The following is an 18,574-nucleotide window of genomic DNA, read 5'->3' as shown; positions in this document are numbered from 1 at the left end:
AAATGTCCAGAGCAACTGACTCAGACATTTGTTCTCACATACAGAAACATGTGAGGAACATGTGAGGAACATGTGAGGAACGTGTGAGGAACGTGTGAGGAACGTGTGAGGAACGTGTGAGGAACATGTGAGGAACGTGTGAGGAACATGTGAGGAACATGTGAGGAACATGTGAGGAACATGTCCTAATAGTTCAAATTCAATGAAATTCTTACTCACGTTCAAATCAGCAGATCATTTCAGAAGTTTCACACGTAATAAGTTTTGTTTTATAGGATAAACAGAATCATTTCTTATTGTTTTTTGGAATAAAGAAAATGTTTCCAGAGCTTCGAGGATCTGTTTTAGTGAAAGAGCTAAAAACTCGACATAAACAAAGAGTAAAACGTTTATGACAAAAACTCAAACATGTAAAGTTTTGTTGAGTGAAATAGTTCAGATCAGATGACAACAGATGAAAAGCAGCTGCCACAGAGAAGTCATAAAGGAGTTTGCTGCAGCAGACCTCAGCCCAGCGACGGCTATTTTCTGTCTTCCACATCCTACGACAACACTGCAGAGTCTAATCGCAGCGTGGTCTGTGTGTGAGGAATATTTTAGTCCTGGTTCATGTCCACCCACGTGCTGCAGAGCGCAGCAGCTTTTGTTTCAGCTGCACTTTGAACTGACAGAGAACATGTCCTCGGAGATCATGTATGGACAGACGCACACGCAACACGCGATTCATCAGTGTGGTTACACAACAGAGAAGGTGGAGCTGGAGATGAGGAAGGACGAGGAAGAGAAATGAGAGAAATAAGAGCAAGAAGAAGAGGAAGGTGACGAGGAGGAGGAGGAGGAAGAAGAAGGAGTAAAAGAAGAAGAAGAAGAAGAAGAGGAAGAAGAAGGAGATGAAGAAGAAGGAGATGAAGAAGAAGAGGAAGAAGAAGGAGATGAAGAAGAAGAGGAAGAAGAAGAGGAAGAAGAAGAGGAAGAAGAAGAGCAAGAGGAAGGAAATGAAAAGGAGGAAGAAGAAGTGGAGGTCAGTGCGCCCCCTGCTGCTGCCACAGACACAGATCATTAAATGCTGTTGTTACCGAGCATGTTAGACGACTCGATCAGCGTAGTGTCCAGGTCGGTCCAGTAGAGGCGCCGCTCTGCGTAGTCGATGGTGAGCCCGTTGGCTCGGCCGACGTCAGCCACCAGGGTGCTCCGACCCGTCCCGTCCATCGCCGCTCGGTCGATCTTTGGCTTCCCGCCCCACTCGGTCCAGTACATGTAGCTGCGGACAGGAAACAGGAGAAGTGAGTAGATCTGATCTGTGACAGTTAGAGACTCAAGCCCTGGCGCCCAGCTCCTCCCTCGTCCTCACCCTTCAGCGGGATCCAGAGCCAGAGCTCGAGGACTGTCCAGATCCTTCCAGACCAGGACCTGACGGTGCTGCCCGTCCAGTTTGGCCACTTCGATACGATTGGTGCCGGTGTCGGCCCAGTACAGGTTCTTCCCCAGCCAGTCCACCGCCATTCCCTCCGGGTAGTCCAGACCGAACTCCACCACGTGTTCCAGAGCGCTGCCGTTCATGAAGGCCCGACTGATGGTCTGCGGGGGTTAAAGGTCACATTAAAACAGGAAGTGTTAACATCTCACTCATATGAATGAGTTTGTAACTGAGATTTTCTTGTTTTTCACTTCACATCCTGACTGAGTCTGTTTTAACTTGTTCTTCATGAATCATCATTTCAATCATTGCTCTTAAGTCAAAGTAAATATACATCAACGTTTACAAGGAGAAGAAGAAGAAAGTAAAGAAATGAAATCCTCAGATTAACCATGTGTTAAATTTCAGTATTCATCACAAGAGCGTCCTGTTCAGAGTGAAGAGGAGAAGAGATGGAGCAGAGTAGATAGATGAAGGACGATGGAGGAGGGGTGGCGAGCAACCATTCATTATTTCCAACATGGCGTCCCCTGGGAGCCCATTACGGCTCTGCAGCGTTGGCCTCCAGCCGACCAGCAGGAGGTCCACCTCACTGCACACGCTCACCTTCAGAGTGATGTCCGTCCAGTAGATGCGGTTGTCGGTGACGTCGAAGTCGAGTGCGGACGCCTCCTTGACGCCAGTGAGCGGGATGGCCACGTTGTTGTTGTTGGTCTCCAGGGAGATGCGGCGGATGTCCGTGTGGCGGGAGAAGAGTAGGAAGGCCTCAGGGACGATGCAGGTCCTCATGTCGGCGATGAGCTCGAGTCCGATGGGACAGCCGCACTGAACGCCTGAAGGCTTGTAGAGGCAGAGGTGGCTGCAGCCGCCGTTGTTCTCGGCACACGGGTTCGTACCTGAGGGACGGAGGGGGGGTGAGTAGAGTCTAAAGAGAAATGCAACTGTGACACAACGAGGATTAAATAATATTAATTTGGACGAGACTTGAACGCAGCTCCGACGCTGTTCAGGTTGGTGGACTCACCGAACGACTGGTGCACGTATGTGGCCTTGAGTCCCATGAGGTCGGGAAGCTGGTCGATGATGATCTCTCTCTCCGCCGTGCGTTTGTGGACGCGCTCGATGCTGCGACGCTGCCAGTCCGTCCAGTAGATGAAGTCACCAAGCAGCGTGAAGCCAAAGATGTGCGGAAGTTTGTCCTCCACCAGCACCCGTCTGCCCGTCCCGTCCATGTTCATCATCTGAGAGAGACGGGCAGGTTACACACCGAGCACGCAGCAACACAACACAACACAACACACACACACTTCCTGCCTTTATTCAAAAAAGGACGTGCAGCAACAATCACTTTAAATGCTCTGAAACGCAGCATGTTCCATCCTCCTGTTTTCCCATGATGCCTTGTGTGTTGTGGAAGTCAATGACAGTCTCCACATTGTGTTTCTCACTGTGGACGCCGAGTGGGCTCAGGAGCACAGGCGAGCTGGCAGCACATCGCAGAGTCACTAATTAGAAGCAACAGCTCGAGCGAACAAACAGCGGCAGCATATGGCCGCCACATTTCCTCCTCTTCGTCTCACACTGCAGCGCTGACGTCTCACTCGTACGAAGGAGCAGCAGAGTCTCTGCAGCTGAGAGCGTTTTAACAACGTGACACAAACTGACTTATCGTCTAACAACCGAACGAGGCTCCAGAGATCTGCAGCGACATGAAACGCAGGATTCATTCACTCTGATCAATAAATCAAGATTTCATCTGACCGACATATTCTGTTCAACTTCATGTTGATAGTGACTGTAAAATGTTTTCATGCTCTAATGTTCAGAATCACTTTCCTCAGACTGTGCATCGCTGCAGCTCCTGTTTCAGCCTCTGTCTCAAACACTGGGTCTTAGCTCCTGTCTCTTTACGACTGATGCTAATGCACGGTCAAGAAAACATCATGTGAAGATCCAGTAATAGATCATTGATAACATTATCATCAGTGCCTGTTCAATATATCCAGATTATTTAGTTTGGATGATTTGAATTTCAGAATTTCTAACTGATCAGACAAAAGAAACCAAACTGTCGACTCTGTAGAAACAAGAGATTTTTCAGTGGAACTCTTCGGAGAAAGGTTTTCACTGAGCGATGACTTTGTGAAACAGTCGGAGAAACAGAGCGAGTGATGAAAAATGTCAGGAATCTACAGAAAAGAAAAAAAGCGATCAGCTCTCAGTCGTTCAACTGATCCACAGCGTGGAGCGACGTGATTCGCTGCTCCCAGAACAGCCCCTGCGTGGCCGCCTGCCATCTTTTAAAACACACACACACACACACACAGTGTATAAATATAAAATGAAGTTTCCATCCTCAGCTCGATGGCCTCAGCCAAAAGGTCTCCGCTGGTTTGGGAGTTGTGACCGCACTGCGGCGACGGTTTCAGATTCTGGGTCTATTCTAAACAGAGCTGACCGCAGCTGGAGTGCCGGCCGCAATTGGAACCAGATGTGGGATCGCGCCGCAAAAACCGGGTCCTCCGAGAAACCAGGGGGGGTGGGGGGGTTGTCGGGCGGAGGCCCCTCCAATCTCCTGCAGGGCTGAGGGGCCTCTGGCTGGCCTCAATCACTGACTGAGACCCAAACCGCCACAGTCACCTTTCAGGGCGGACTGGAGAGGCGGTTCAGGTCGGGTTGGGCCCCCCTCCCCCACCCCCAAGGAGGAAGCCTAGAAAATACACCCCCCACCCCACGAACATGGCGGGATGGCGTGAGGACGATGACTGCAGCGAAAGAGAAAGCTTCAGTGTTTTCTCACGCAGCGGGACTGTCGACACCCGTCACAGCACCGACGTTTTTACAGCCGAGCTTTGATGTGGAGCCGAACCCATGATGTTCAACAGCTTCGTGAACGACTGACGAGAGCAGAGACGACTCAGAACGACTCAGAACGACGCAGAACGACCCAGAGCGACGCAAAGCGACGCAGAGCGACGCAGAGTCAGAGCGACTCAGAGTCAGAGCGACTCAGAGCGACTCTGAGTTCTGCGACAGAACGACGCAGAACGACTCAGAACGACGCAGAGCGACGCAGAGCGACGCAGAACGACTCAGAGCGACACAGAGCGACTCAGAACGACGCAGAACGACTCAGAACGACGCAGAACGACGCAGAACGACGCAGAACGACGCAGAACGACGCAGAGCGACGCAGAGCGACGCAGAGCGACACAGAACGACTCAGAACGACTCAGAACGACGCAGAACGACGCAGAGCGACGCAGAGCGACTCAGAGCGACTCAGAACGACGCAGAGCGACGCAGAGCGACTCAGAACGACTCAGAACGACGCAGAACGACTCAGAACGACTCAGAACGACGCAGAACGACTCAGAACGACTCAGAACGACGCAGAACGACTCAGAGCGACTCAGAGCGACTCAGAGCGACGCAGAACGACTCAGAACGACTCAGAGCGACGCAGAGCGACGCAGAGCGACTCAGAGCGACACAGAGCGACTCAGAGCGACTCAGAACGACTCAGAGCGACGCAGAGCGACGCAGAGCGACTCAGAGCGACACAGAGCGACTCAGAACGACTCAGAACGACTCAGAACGACGCAGAACGACTCAGAACGACGCAGAGCGACTCAGAGCGACGCAGAGCGACGCAGAGCGACTCAGAACGACGCAGAACGACGCAGAACGACTCAGAACGACTCAGAACGACTCAGAACGACGCAGAACGACTCAGAACGACGCAGAACGACGCAGAACGACGCAGAACGACTCAGAACGACTCAGAACGACTCAGAACGACGCAGAACGACGCAGAACGACGCAGAACGACTCAGAGCGACTCAGAACGACTCAGAACGACTCAGAACGACGCAGAACGACTCAGAACGACTCAGAACGACGCAGAACGACGCAGAACGACGCAGAACGACTCAGAACGACTCAGAACGACTCAGAACGACTCAGAACGACGCAGAACGACGCAGAACGACGCAGAACGACTCAGAACGACGCAGAACGACGCAGAACGACTCAGAACGACGCAGAACGACTCAGAACGACTCAGAACGACTCAGAACGACTCAGAGCGACGCAGAACGACTCAGAGCGACTCAGAGCGACTCAGAACGACGCAGAACGACTCAGAACGACGCAGAACGACTCAGAACGACTCAGAACGACGCAGAACGACTCAGAGCGACGCAGAACGACTCAGAACGACGCAGAACGACTCAGAACGACTCAGAGCGACGCAGAGCGACTCAGAACGACGCAGAGCGACTCAGAACGACGCAGAACGACTCAGAACGACTCAGAGCGACGCAGAGCGACTCAGAACGACTCAGAACGACTCAGAACGACTCAGAACGACAAGTATCAAACGACAAGCAAGTGAAAAACACGTGTTTGTACCAGGACGCAGACTTTTCTTCTTTTTCTGCAGCTTCTTGTTTCTCTGGTTTCCAACTGGACCCCTGGAGCTTTATTGTGAAAGGACACCAGAGATAATGATGTCATACTCAATCATGTCAACATGTGTCTGACGTAAATGACCAATTATACTTTCTCATATCGACCTTTCACGGAGATTAATCACGTGCGTTAACAAACTGAGTGTGGCTGACAGGACTTTATTTTGAAGGCTAACCGGAAGTATCAATGTGTCTCTGACTGACCGGCCCGGCGGGAGATCGTGTTCAGCAGTTAACTGTCACAGCGAGGGAGCAGCCATGACACCAGCAGGAGCTCGGCCAAGTGAGCACACACACAGACACACACACACACACACAGACACACACACACACCTCAATCTTGTCAGTCTTGGCGTCTCCCCAGTAGATTTTGCGATCGTCGTAGTCGAGCGCGAGGCCGTTGGGCCAACCAAGCGAAGTGTTCACCATCACCACTCGCTCCAGTCCGTCCAGATCTGCTCGCTCGATCTTCGGCACCTCGCCCCAGTCGGTCCAGTACATGTAGCTGAAGAAGAAACCATCAACACAAGTTTGAAAAAAATATTTCAACTGATGATTTTTATCATTTAGTTTCAAACTTGTGAAACAGGAGTTGGACTTTTCAATAACTTGTTCCTGAACTGTTCTGGAGCCCCCCCCCCCGTCTGAATGTTCCCCACATGTTCCTGTTGTTGTGAACGAGTCGGACGATCTCCTGCTGGGTTCGACACATGTGAAACACAAACTACTGAGAAGTATTCATGTGTGAAAACAGCTCGAGTGGAGACGTTTCTGTTAAAGACTAAAATCCTGAATAGTCGTTAAAGAAGCTGCAGATTCATTTTCTGTTGATGGAATAATGAGACTTTATTTTGCAGCTCTACTGTAAAACCTGTGACTTAAAACAGGAACAGCTTCTCAACACGTGTTTAACAGACGTCAAAGGAGCTGATCTGGAAAAAGTTAAGAAAAACGGTTCAACAGCAGATTGAGGAAAAGTGTGTTTGAGTGCAGATGATGAAGAGTCGTGGTTTGTCCTCGTCATCGACCTCCGCCAGGTCAAACAGGACCAACTCACCACTGATCAATTATTCTTACGAACAATGAGATGCTGATCAAGGTTCTGTCAATCATCTAATTTGTATCTTTGTTTCAGGTGCATCATGGGAAACGAGTATCGATTAAACTGAGAGATCTGTGTTTCCCTGATCAGCGCCTTCGTTGATTAATGATCAGTTGATGATGGACGAGGACTCACCCGGCCACAGGGTCCAGCACGATGGCTCTGGGCTCGTCCAGGTCTTCAGAGATCAGGATCTTCCGCATGGTCCCGTTGAGCCGGGTCACCTCAATGCGGTCCGTTCCTGTGTCGGTCCAGTACAGATTTCGGGCGATCCAGTCGACCGCGATGCCGTCGGGGTGGTTCACCTGAGACGTGACCACGAACTGGGCGTCGCTGCCGTCCAGCAGGGAGCGGCGGATGGCCTTCACGTCGTCATCCGTCCAGTAGATGTAGCCCTCCACCGGGTCGAAGTCGATGGCGATGGCGTGGCGGATGTCGTCCACCTGCATGATGATGTCGGTGAAGTCCGGCGTGTCCAAGGAGATTCGCCGCAGGTCTGTGCGTCGCGCGAGCAGCAGCATCCGAGTTGCACCTGGAGACGAACAGGAAGATCGGACTCAGGTTGGAAAACAACATGGCCGTCGCTTTAAAAGGGACACTTTGATATAAAGAACAATAAATAAAAAGAAACACAAACAACCAAATATATAGAACTTAAAGAAATAAGCATATTTATATAAAAAAATAAACATGAAAACATATATTTTCTGTTTATTGTATATTTCTTATCGGGAAAGGTTTAATTGTTACGTGTTTATCGGGCTTTAAGAAACGAAGTGAAGTGAAAGTAGAAGTGACTCAAACTCCTGAGCAAAGACTAAATATATTTCCCTGGCCTCAGGCTTTGGGCTGTGATTGGCTCGTGGTTTGTATCTTGAACTCCGTGCGTCTAAATCATCAGTTCACTGAGTTTAAACCAAACAAACTAAGTGTGTGTTTTTTGTGGTGATGCTGAACAAAAGCAACAAATTAGTAAAGTTTTAACATCCCATAGTGAACAGTGAGTGGCGTGCTGGTAGTGGAGGGGGTGGCGGGTTCTGAGACGTGGCTTCAGTCAAACAATAAACTTCAGGTCAGACCGTGGCCACGTTTCACTGCAGCGGCCGACAGAAAGAAAACCTCCAGTGAAATGGTTAAACCCCGGCACTGAAAGGAGCCATTGTCTGCGGGGAGATCATGTGACCCCGTCTTTCACAAAAGCTTCTCCGCCCTCGCTGCTCCGTCACTCGGCAGGCGAGGGTTACTGAACCAAAAATGTAAATAAAAGAGGCAGAGGGAGGAGGAGGGAGGAGGAGGGAGGAGGAGGGACGTGTCCGGGGCTGCCATTCAAACAGCCAGCTCGCTGATGGAGCGGGGGTTACCATGGCAACCGCAGGTCAGCCCCAGAACCACCATAAGCTGCTCAGAGCTACGAAACGTGAATGAGGTTTGGTGCCAGTTTGAAAGTGAAGCAGAGAACGTGTTCGTGCAGGAAAACACACAAACACACACAGACACACACTAATCAATTCAATCTGGACGTTTGGGCTCAATTCTTCTTTCTGGTTAAAAAGGAAGATTTTTCTGTTTCTTTCTGAAAATAAAAGATAATCTACAAACGGCTTCACTGACGCACTTCAACAAATATCTGCTGGATTTTTCTTCTGTTTCCACTCGCTTCAAATTACACACACACACACACACACACACACACACACACACACACACACACACACACACACACACACACACACTTTAGTATTGATTTTTGTTAGAGGGAAATATTTGACTTTGATATATTGACCTTTTCCTCTTAAAGTTTCAAAGAGCAACAGCATCAACATGACTTGAACATGTTTCACCTCTAGTCCGTGAAGATGAGAAGATTAAAGATGATAATGTTTAAAAGAAATTAATATTAATATTTTAAAATATAAATGTTTTAAACTAATTAAAAACCTTCAGGAACCCCCAGATGATAAGTGAGTAATAGATTACTGAGGTTTTTCCACCATAAGTAACTGGTATAAGAGGAACCAGTGTTCCCACAGCCTCAGAGTGGTGTTGGTGGTCATGTCCTCACCGTCTCTGCAGGTCGTCCCGTCCTCCAGCAGCTGGACTCCGGTGGGACAGGCACACTGATAGTACGGCTTCATCGGAGACAGGAGGCAGAGGTGAGAACATTCTCCATTGTTCAGCGAGCAGGGAGAGTTCACTGCAGAAGACACACACACAGACACACACACACACACACACACACACACACACAGACACACAGACACACAGACACACACACACACACACACAGTTACCTAAAGGCCAAAGAACAAATACCCAGCTGTGTTTCATCTGTTCACACATGTACAGCTGTCGACTGACAGAAGAATCCTGCCGGAGCCAAACGGGCTGAAAGTTTTAAATTAGCTAAAGATTAATTCATTTGAAACCTATGAATGTGTCTGAGGAGACGTCTGGAAAACATCTGACCGACCGACTCAAACAGGTTTGTTTAAAACCACCCTGGTGGTCAGAGAGGAACCTGCAGCAGCTCAGACTCACAGAGGGGTTGTCTCTTGGGGCTGAAGACGTGGATGTCCATGGGCGAGAAGATGTCCGAGTGGACGATCCTCTGGTCGGTGCCGGTCTGTTTCTGACACGAGTGGATGGAGTGAGTGTTCCAGTCGGTCCAGAACAGAGTGTCCTCGTACAGGGTGAGGGCGAAGGGGTGAGGCAGCTCTCCTTTAACCACCACCTCCCTGAAACACACACACACACACACACACACACACACACACACACACACACACACACACACACACACACACACACACACACACACACACACACACACACACTGTTAACCTTAACACAAACACTGGTTTTTAATCATCACTTACGTTCAATATTTTGACCTTGTCCTTTTTAAACCCTGTGAAGCTACTGTCAACAAAACTCAACACTTCCTGAAGGTTTTCATAATAAAAGCCTGTGATGGAGGAAGGATTTGCCTCACGAGCTGCAGATTTTAATGTGAAACATCCACAGGAAGTGCTGGGTAACAGTGATCAATCACTGGAAGTAATCAGTTACTGAAAACAGCATGATATGTGATTATTGATCCAGATGGAGGTATGTTTTAGTTACAACCATGAAGATATAATTGTCAGCAATCAAGTGTTGAGGAAAATAAGTCTATTGTATAATAATGAATTTGTAATCGTTAAAACGTAAACTCAGCACCAAATTCTCTGAGCTACAGTTGTGGCCTTGAATGCAGCAGCGAGGTGACGGCGTGTTGTCGTGACGACGTCGTACCTGGAGGAACCGTCCAGGTTGGCGCGGTGGATGAAGTTGTGTTTGGCGTCGGCCCAGTACAGCTTCTGTAGACTGTAGTCCAGCGTCAGTCCGTTGGGCCAGTAGATCTCCTTATCAATAATCATCGATCGATTGGTTCCGTCCATCCCCGCCCGCTCGATCTTTGGGATCTCGCCCCAGTCCGTCCAGTACATGAACCTGAGGAGAACAGACACGTGAAACATACTGGATACTAAGAGAACTAGAGAGAACATCATCAGTACATGAACACTTTGATTCTTCATCTCAGGATGAGTCTTTTTTAAAGGTTCAGTCAACGCAGCACGTGTCAGAGATGTTAAATGTGCAGTGATGCTCACTCTGTCTGTTTTCTCAGATTTAAAAACCACTGAACCAGAACTTTATCGAATCATGAAACAAATCGTTTCCTTGAGACTTCAACACAAACTGTTCTTAACACATCACCACGATGGTGCTCGGGGGGGGGGGGGGTTGGGGACGCTGTGCAGCTAATTCTCTGCCTTGTTTGTCTTAATTATCATCACAGCTGGATGCCCCCCCCAACAGCACCATGACTGATCTCCCCCTCCCCCCACAGCGAGGTCGAGTCAACTCCTCAGACAAACGTCCACATGTTCAGTGACGTTAGAATCACAGCTGGAACCAAACATCGCTGTTTCAGATCGAAACACAAACAGTGGCCTGACGTGAAAATCATCGGATTTATTCCAAAACCTTTTTATTTAATGACCAATTAAAATAAAGACATTTCTTCTTACTCCACCTCAAATAACAGGCTACAATTAGAATCAGGTTTAATAGCAACAAGTTCACTCTTTGTTTATTTTGAGTGACCAGTAAAACTTGACCACATCTATTTTGGAAAAGAGGGTTAGGGTTAGGGTTAGGGTTAGCCCTAACCCTAACCCTCAGATCAGACAAAAGTCTATAAACAGTTACTGAGGTTATATTTCTATTCTTTTACATTAACCTTTACAGAAGTGCTCACATTGATCTGGCGCCACACGGAGGCTTCAAACCTCAAAATGATTTACTGCAAACTTCTTTAAAGACAAAAACTGATTCAAAGACTTTTAAATCAGATAAGTACTGAAAGTATTTGGAGTGAAGTCGTGTCAGACTTGGTCATGACTCAATTTGTTGATCAACAGAAAATGAATCACTAATCAAGAAAAATACCAAATATCGATAATATCTGATTAAATCAAAAATCACTTTCTAAAAATAAACACATGAATCAGATTCTGTAACTAAACGTAAGTGAGAAGCCGTGACGGCCTCAGAGCTGTTTTCAGACTCCAGGTGGAATCCAGAGAGTCGTCTCCAGAGCTTCTCCAGAGTTTGTGTTTCACAGCTGAACAACACAGCAGCAGGTTTTCTGCACTGACTCGTTCACAGCATCAGATCCTCCTCATGGTTCAGGTGGGAGGGGGGGGGGCAGCCGGGTGCAGCAGACAGAGACAGGAAGTGACGTGTTACCTCTGCTGCAGAGGTCATGTGATCATGTTGACATCACCTGACACCTTCAGCTCTGATCACCACAAACTCTCTTCACATCTTCGTCTGTGTCTTCTTCGTGTGTGTCAGCACTTCTTCACCAGAGGTTTGTTTTAGTTTCTTCATGTTTGTGTCCCGTGTTAGAAGCTCCTCCCCCCCCCCCCCACTCACTCAGTGAATCAGTGGAGGATCCTTTGCTGTGTTCACACTGCTCCTGGATCTACACTTTATACAGGAGCTCAGGAGGAGGAAGACAAACTGAGTGTGATCCTCCAGAGAAGATCCAGAGAACTGAGGAGCTCAGTCTGAAGTCATGTGACTAATATATTATCATGGTATCATCAGGTTGTGTAAAACATGTGGACACTTCCGTGTGATGAACATGTGGAGCTGTTTGTGCAGTTTTCACACAATGAAACACGAGTGAAACTGTGACGGCAGCAGAACTAGTTTGTTTGGACTGAAACGGTTCCGACGCCTTTTAGTTCGGCAAACTCCGCCATGGCAGCAGGAAACAGGATTACAGCAGAATCGAAAAACCTTCTGTGACCACAACTGAAGACGACGAGAGGTCAGCTCGGAGTCAGAGGGGGGAGGGGGACAGAAGCCATGGAGGGGGGGGGGGGCACTGTCCAAAACGAGCCCTTTAATGAGCCCAATTACACGCCTTTAAAATGTGAGTGATGTAATGATGAGGCTCACTGTTGTGTAAGAGGAACGTCTTTGTCCACACTCACACACGCAGCTACAAGCTAACGGCTAAAAGCTAAATGTTTGCTCGGCCCCGTGCGGAGGCTACGTGCGCACCGACAGCGTAGCTTCCACGCAGAAACACGAATTGGGCTTTAATATTAACATCCATGTTGCTGTTGCCCAGCAGCAGTGTTCCCAAGACCTCCTCCATCGTATCCACAAGCCACATCTGTGTGAGTCCTGCAATAACATAAAGTATTTATCTCAAATCTGAAGCCGATTTAAACCACTGAATGATTTCTGACATGCTTTATGGAGTCACAGTTAACAGAAGTCAACTCCTTGGACATTTTGTAAGAACGGGATTATGTAGCTTTGACTTGTTATCGCAGTCAGATATGTTCTGTCACAGTCGATCGTCTGTGTGGAACCTCTGGACGGCGGAGTTGAAACTGTGTTGTTCTAAATAAACTGTTTTATATGAACGCAGTAAAAAAAAGGCTCAGTATCGTCTAACTTTCTGTTTCCAGATGAAAACACTGACCCACAAACGGAGCTGCTGGGCCTCTCCACGTAATCCCATTCAGGCCAAGACAAAAGCTTTAACTGATCGTCTGCCCAGGAGCAAAACACAGCAACAGCCTTTAAACACGGCAGCTGCTTCAGTTTCACTGTTAACAAAGCAACGCAACCAGCGGCCGAGCTGCGACGACTCCGAATAAAACCTGCTTCTTACAAGCGGACTGTAAACGACTCCGTGCAGAAATGATTTCACTTCTCTGAAAACATGCAGCTCTGAACAATGAGGCCTCGACCAGGAGGTAAGGAGGAAGAAAAAAACTCCTGAGAAATGCCGTGCACACAACACATCCCCTCACCACAAGAGCTGCATTGTATTTGGTACCTGATGCATTAATCATCCCAGTTGAACCGAGTCCAGCTCTGCGTTCCAGCGTGGATTTGGAGAACCAGTTTTCCTCTGCAGCACGAGGCCAGACTGAACCCGACTGAAAGTATGTGGAGAAACGGATCCTGGAAATAAAACGACTCCTTCGCTTCATCATAGAAACTGAGTCCGGATCAGCTTCAGTCAGGCTTCTATCGTTATCTGTCAGATTTAACACTTCAGGACCAGGATAACATTTATGTCTCAAGGTCTCTGGCTGTGTTACAACATTTCAACACAACAATTCTCCGCTGTGTTTTTCTTTTGTACGACAGTCGGACTCCAAACCAGAGTCAGAGAAACAGAAAACCACAAACAACGAGAGAAACCAGAGGGAGTCCAGCTCTGAGCAGAGAAATGAGTGTTCACATTCAATCACTGCAGGTTTTAACATCTTTTTCTTTGTCTTTCAGCCAAAATATAAGTTTAATGACTCTGGAATCGAAGCGATTGTTCTAAAACCCTAAAAAATATCAATTTCTGTCCAACCTCTGCTAACTAGCATTCTACAACAGTATGAATCTGAAACCTTTCTACCACAGGAAATATTACAGTGAACCATCTATAACACGACAGCTCCTCCAAGGTGAAGCCAAATCCCCTGGACCGCCCCCTGGTGCCTGACCTCAGTATAGATCATGAACCTGGGGTCCTCCATGTGGGCAGACAGAGGTGTGCAAACGTCTCCATTCTTAGATGCATCGGGACGCACACGAGCACGACTCCGCACCGATAAAACGTTTCCGCTACGTTCATTGTTTGAGCAAAGTCCCATCGCTGAATGATTGTAACACAGCTGCTTCAGGACAGATGCTCATAAAGGTCGGGGGGTCTCATTTATAACCGTGGCGTACGCACAAAACGGGGCCTGAAACGTGCGAACGCCACTTCTCACGCAATCGTTGGGATTTATAAAAACATTTGCGTATTTCCACGCAAACTCTGACCCATGCGTACGAACGTTTGGGAGACGGGAAAGTGGCGACGCAGCCGTGAGGTGGTGAACTGAAGCAGATTATTGATCCACTTCCTCATTTACATTAAAACCAACAGCTTTAGTTTAGTTGTGCTCGCGCGACTTATCTGGGACATCACATCTGTCTCTGAATTTAATAATCCTGCAGTTTTGATGATTAAACACGAACAGACAATACAACAAGTTCCCTCATATTCTGACAGTGTGTTTTTTTCTGCCTCCACCTTTGAATTGGATCTTTTCTTATTTCAGGCTCGGTTCGTTCTATCGTCTTCACACTCACACATTGTGTTAACAGCAGCAGAGTATCAGTGTATTTTATTTATTGGTGACATCACTGCTGTCCCATCACATCCACCTCACTAACAAACGCCTCGATGTCAGTGTCAGAAAGTTTCACTTCCGCTTCTCATGGCTTGATGCCGTGACTCTGTCAGGACTCACGGTGGAAACCCATTGGTCAGCAGCATAACTTAATATTCATGACGTGCTTTGCATTGACCGTTTATGGTTGAAAGTGGTTTTGTGGAGGGCGGACTTGAAGGCAGATCCACGTACGAACGTTTCCAGGTGGACTGTGATTTATAAAGTGAACATTGCGTTCAGGTGTGCGTACGAACACTTTTAGTATGAATCCCACGCACTGTTTTATAAATGAGTCCCCTGGTCGTAGGGTTAGGGTTAGTCTGTTTCCTCCTCGCTCCTCTGACCTGCGCTCACTTTACACGTTTACAATAAATAACTGGCGTGTAAGTGGCGTGTTGCTGCTGCTTCACCTTCGTCTGACTCAGTGACTGCTGGGAGAAAAACCAAACAGCTGCCGTGGCAACAAAGAGTCTTTGTGGAGCGCACGCAAGCAAACACAACAATGGGAAACAGGAACGTATGCAAACCATTACATGCATCAGCAGAGGAGCTGGGTTTGTGCAGCGTCATGCTAATGAGACGGACGACACACACCTATCTCTGTGACGTGACACATTCCCTGGATCTGAACCATCAACCCTGACACAACTTGTGGGGTCCGTGTGCTGGGACCCCATGAACACAGTAAAACTCCACAGACACACACAGTCACCGTTTTCCTCTGACTAGCGACTCAGCGCTTCAATGTGACAAACAGGAACCTGGACGGAGGTCAGAGGTCAGAGGTCACGTAGCAGCAACGTTTAAACATTGTGCAACTTTTTGGTGGTTCACAGACTTTCAATAGAAATATTTCCTCTTTCATTTCCTCTTGTCAACTTGAACTGAAACTATTGACACGTTTAAAACTCTCCACTGTTGCAAAGGTTACACCTGGTGGAGTTTCCAGTCTTGTGTAAAAGTCTTGTGTAAATGTTCTCTTCCGGATTGGTTCATATCGGGCGTGAACCCGAGGTCAGAGGGGCTGATGGGTAACACTTCTGCAGTTATGACAAGGACAGAAAAACACTAAGTTTCACTACCGTTGATTTAAATGGTCCAAGTTTTATATTATCAAAGAAGTGAAGGACAAAGGCAAGGTCACAACTCAAAGTTTTGGTTTGTGAACAAACAGGACATCGAGTTTAACCTGCACCAAACGACTCAGAGTGAAGTACCCAGCATCATCGCAGCCCCCGGTGAGAGCAACCGGCTCGCTGCCACTTTAATCTCCGATACTGAGCCGGATCAAACACTGAGGAGGGAAGAGTTTCCATGAATAGAAACCCAAGAGAGGAGAGAAAGAAAGACGGAGGGAGAGAGGGAAATTTAAATAAAACTAATGAATACATTAAAGCCTCTTTTATCTGCGTCCTAATGGATTTACATCCTAATCCGACGCCGCTGTGGAGCCTGGCGCTGAAGACGCGGTGAGCCGAGGGTGTGTTCGTGTGACCTTCAGTAGCAGACGAGGTCCAGCAGGTGGAAATAACCATCACTGACCATTTTCTGTCTCTTATACACTGACACGGCAGGAAAAACCATTCCAGCAGGTTGGTTTACAACCTATGTGAGGCCTGTTAGTCAGAGGGGGGCGCTCACGGGACCGCATGGACCTGTAATCAGGAAAACATCAAGCTCGGGTCGGGTACAAAACTGTAACTAGCATTAATGTGTGGCTGACATCACGAGGATTCAGTCAAGATCCACAGTTTATATAAATCTATAAAACGTGATGGTTGTGGGATTGTTGGGTCTTTAGGTTTGTGGATGAAACATGAGGAAAGGTGACCTTCCTGTTTATTACGTGTGTTAAACACTCTGTTGTTGTATATGTTGTTATTGGTGACTGTGTATGAACTGGATTATTTAAACCAGGTCGTCAGACGAGTTTATCAGAGAAATCCTCCTCCTGCCGTCTCCCTCCGTCTCCAGCTGATACGAGACATTCCTGACAGTCCTCGTCTCGTCCTCACAGCGGAGGAAAGAAAACCTCCACCCGGACGCTGTTGTTGAGTTTTCTGTAGAGTCGGGTGGACGGCAGCGTGGAGGAGGAGCTCCGCGGCCCTGCAACCCAATCTGACGCAGGACCAGCCCCAGACAAAGCAGCGCTCACACGCCCTCCTGCTCGTGTTCGGGAGTCAGAGCCTGGAGGTGCGTTCGGCTGCAGCATCTCGTCAAATATCTGCTCTCACCCTAACCCTAGATCTGTGTTTGTACCATGTGACAACAGAATGCCACCAAGAAACTAAGTGCATTGTGGGAATCCCCCCCCCCAATCTGAGAACGTTCGGACTCACCCTCGTTCTGGATCCAGAGCGATGGCCCTCGGCTGGTCCAGCTCCTGCCAGAACAAAACTTTCCTCAGAGACCCGTCCAGCTCCGCCACCTCTATCCGATTGGTCTCTGAGTCCGTCCAGTAAAGTTTCCTCCCTAACCAATCGCACGCCAGTCCGTCCGGGGAGGCCAAACCCTGCACCACCGTCTGGACCGTGCTGGCCCCTGACTGGTTGAAGACAGTGCGTTTGATGGCCTCCTCGCTCACGTCGCTCCAGTAGATGAGGCCGTGGGAGTAGACGTAGTCCACGGCCGCGGCATCTTCTAGCCCTCCCACCACCACCGTGGCGTTGGCCTTTTCGTGTGCCGCGTCCACGAGCCGAAGGTCCCGTCGATTTGCATACAGCAGCAGCGGCACGGCTGCAAGAGACCAGAGTTTAAAGTGAGATACTGAAGAAGAACAGGTGATGAACCAGCTGAGAAATCCACTTTAACTTCAACGAGTGAAATTAACAATCACCTGGTGATTTGTTTACCTCTGAAACATATATTATATGGAACATAAATCATTGTGGTAAATTACAGATTCAAAATGAAGATGAGTGGTTTAGTTTGAACGATGTGACTGAAGATTCTGTGGAAAGTTCATCAGATAATTTCATATATATTATTTTCCCTTGACGCTTCTTTCTGTGGTGTTTGTCCAGTTTCTGATTTATGGTTCATCACTGATCTCATGAATACAAAAGGAAACAGACGTGTTAGAAACTTCTGCATCTTCTCGCTCTTGTTGTTGGTTTTTTTTTGGTGAAAATCTAATTTTCCCGTAGATAAAAGTCGTGAGGTGATAATTTGTTCTGTTTCTGGAGTTTTGTGGTGATCACAGTCCCCGACTGAACCAGAACCAGGGGTCTGGGCCCCTGTGGCCCCCCGCTGGCTCCTGGCCTTCGTCCTAACCCACAACCTGACACATCAGAGCGGAGGTCGCCAGCAGCCCCCCCGCCTCTGTTGACTTGACTTCAGGGGGAATTTCCATCGGTAAATATTTGAACTAAAGCACGAAATGGAAACCTGAACGAGGTGGTTTCAGGAGCCGGACGCCAGGAGACGCAGCCACGGGAGGAAGTGACATCATCAAAACGGGTCTGTGGCAAATAGCTAATTAGATGTGATCACTAATCAATAAGTAAATACAATTTTGCCTTTGTTGTGTTTTTATTCCAATTTTACAACAAGTAGTCGTTTAATCGATTAGTCGAAGGTTTAGATCCGAGACTGATGAACGTGACTTTATTAAATCTGCTAAATGTTTATCAGCCTCTGAAACTTTTCTGTTTTTAATCTTTTCTCCAAAACCTCGAAAGAGATGTTTTTAACTGATCGGATATTTTACACACTTAAAAAAGCAGGTTCACAGAACTACACATATTGTGAAAGTTAACATGAAGTCTAACTTTAAATGAACACAACAACA

General features: G+C 47.9%; 1 protein-coding gene across 1 annotated transcript in view; it reads right to left on the bottom strand.

The window, feature by feature from the left end:
* Positions 1-959: 959 nt before the first annotated feature.
* LOC117757315 (low-density lipoprotein receptor-related protein 6-like) overlaps positions 960-18,574 on the bottom strand; it is an 18,555-nt gene continuing 940 nt past the window's right edge. The window contains exons 2-11 of the mRNA XM_034578334.1: positions 17,124-17,520; positions 10,286-10,483; positions 9,530-9,726; positions 9,054-9,185; positions 7,127-7,523; positions 6,223-6,394; positions 2,442-2,658; positions 2,024-2,313; positions 1,352-1,578; positions 960-1,261 (exon numbers count right to left, since the gene is read on the bottom strand). Coding sequence (XP_034434225.1) covers positions 1,060-1,261; positions 1,352-1,578; positions 2,024-2,313; positions 2,442-2,658; positions 6,223-6,394; positions 7,127-7,523; positions 9,054-9,185; positions 9,530-9,726; positions 10,286-10,483; positions 17,124-17,520 — 2,429 coding nt within the window. The 3' untranslated portion in view covers positions 960-1,059. The remainder of the gene's footprint in view (positions 1,262-1,351; positions 1,579-2,023; positions 2,314-2,441; positions 2,659-6,222; positions 6,395-7,126; positions 7,524-9,053; positions 9,186-9,529; positions 9,727-10,285; positions 10,484-17,123; positions 17,521-18,574) is intronic.

This window comes from Hippoglossus hippoglossus, chromosome 23 (assembly GCF_009819705.1).
Source record: "Hippoglossus hippoglossus isolate fHipHip1 chromosome 23, fHipHip1.pri, whole genome shotgun sequence".
Taxonomy (NCBI): domain Eukaryota; kingdom Metazoa; phylum Chordata; class Actinopteri; order Pleuronectiformes; family Pleuronectidae; genus Hippoglossus; species Hippoglossus hippoglossus.
The sequence above is the reverse complement of the archived record's forward strand: the minus strand, read 5'-3'. Positions and strand labels throughout refer to the sequence as shown.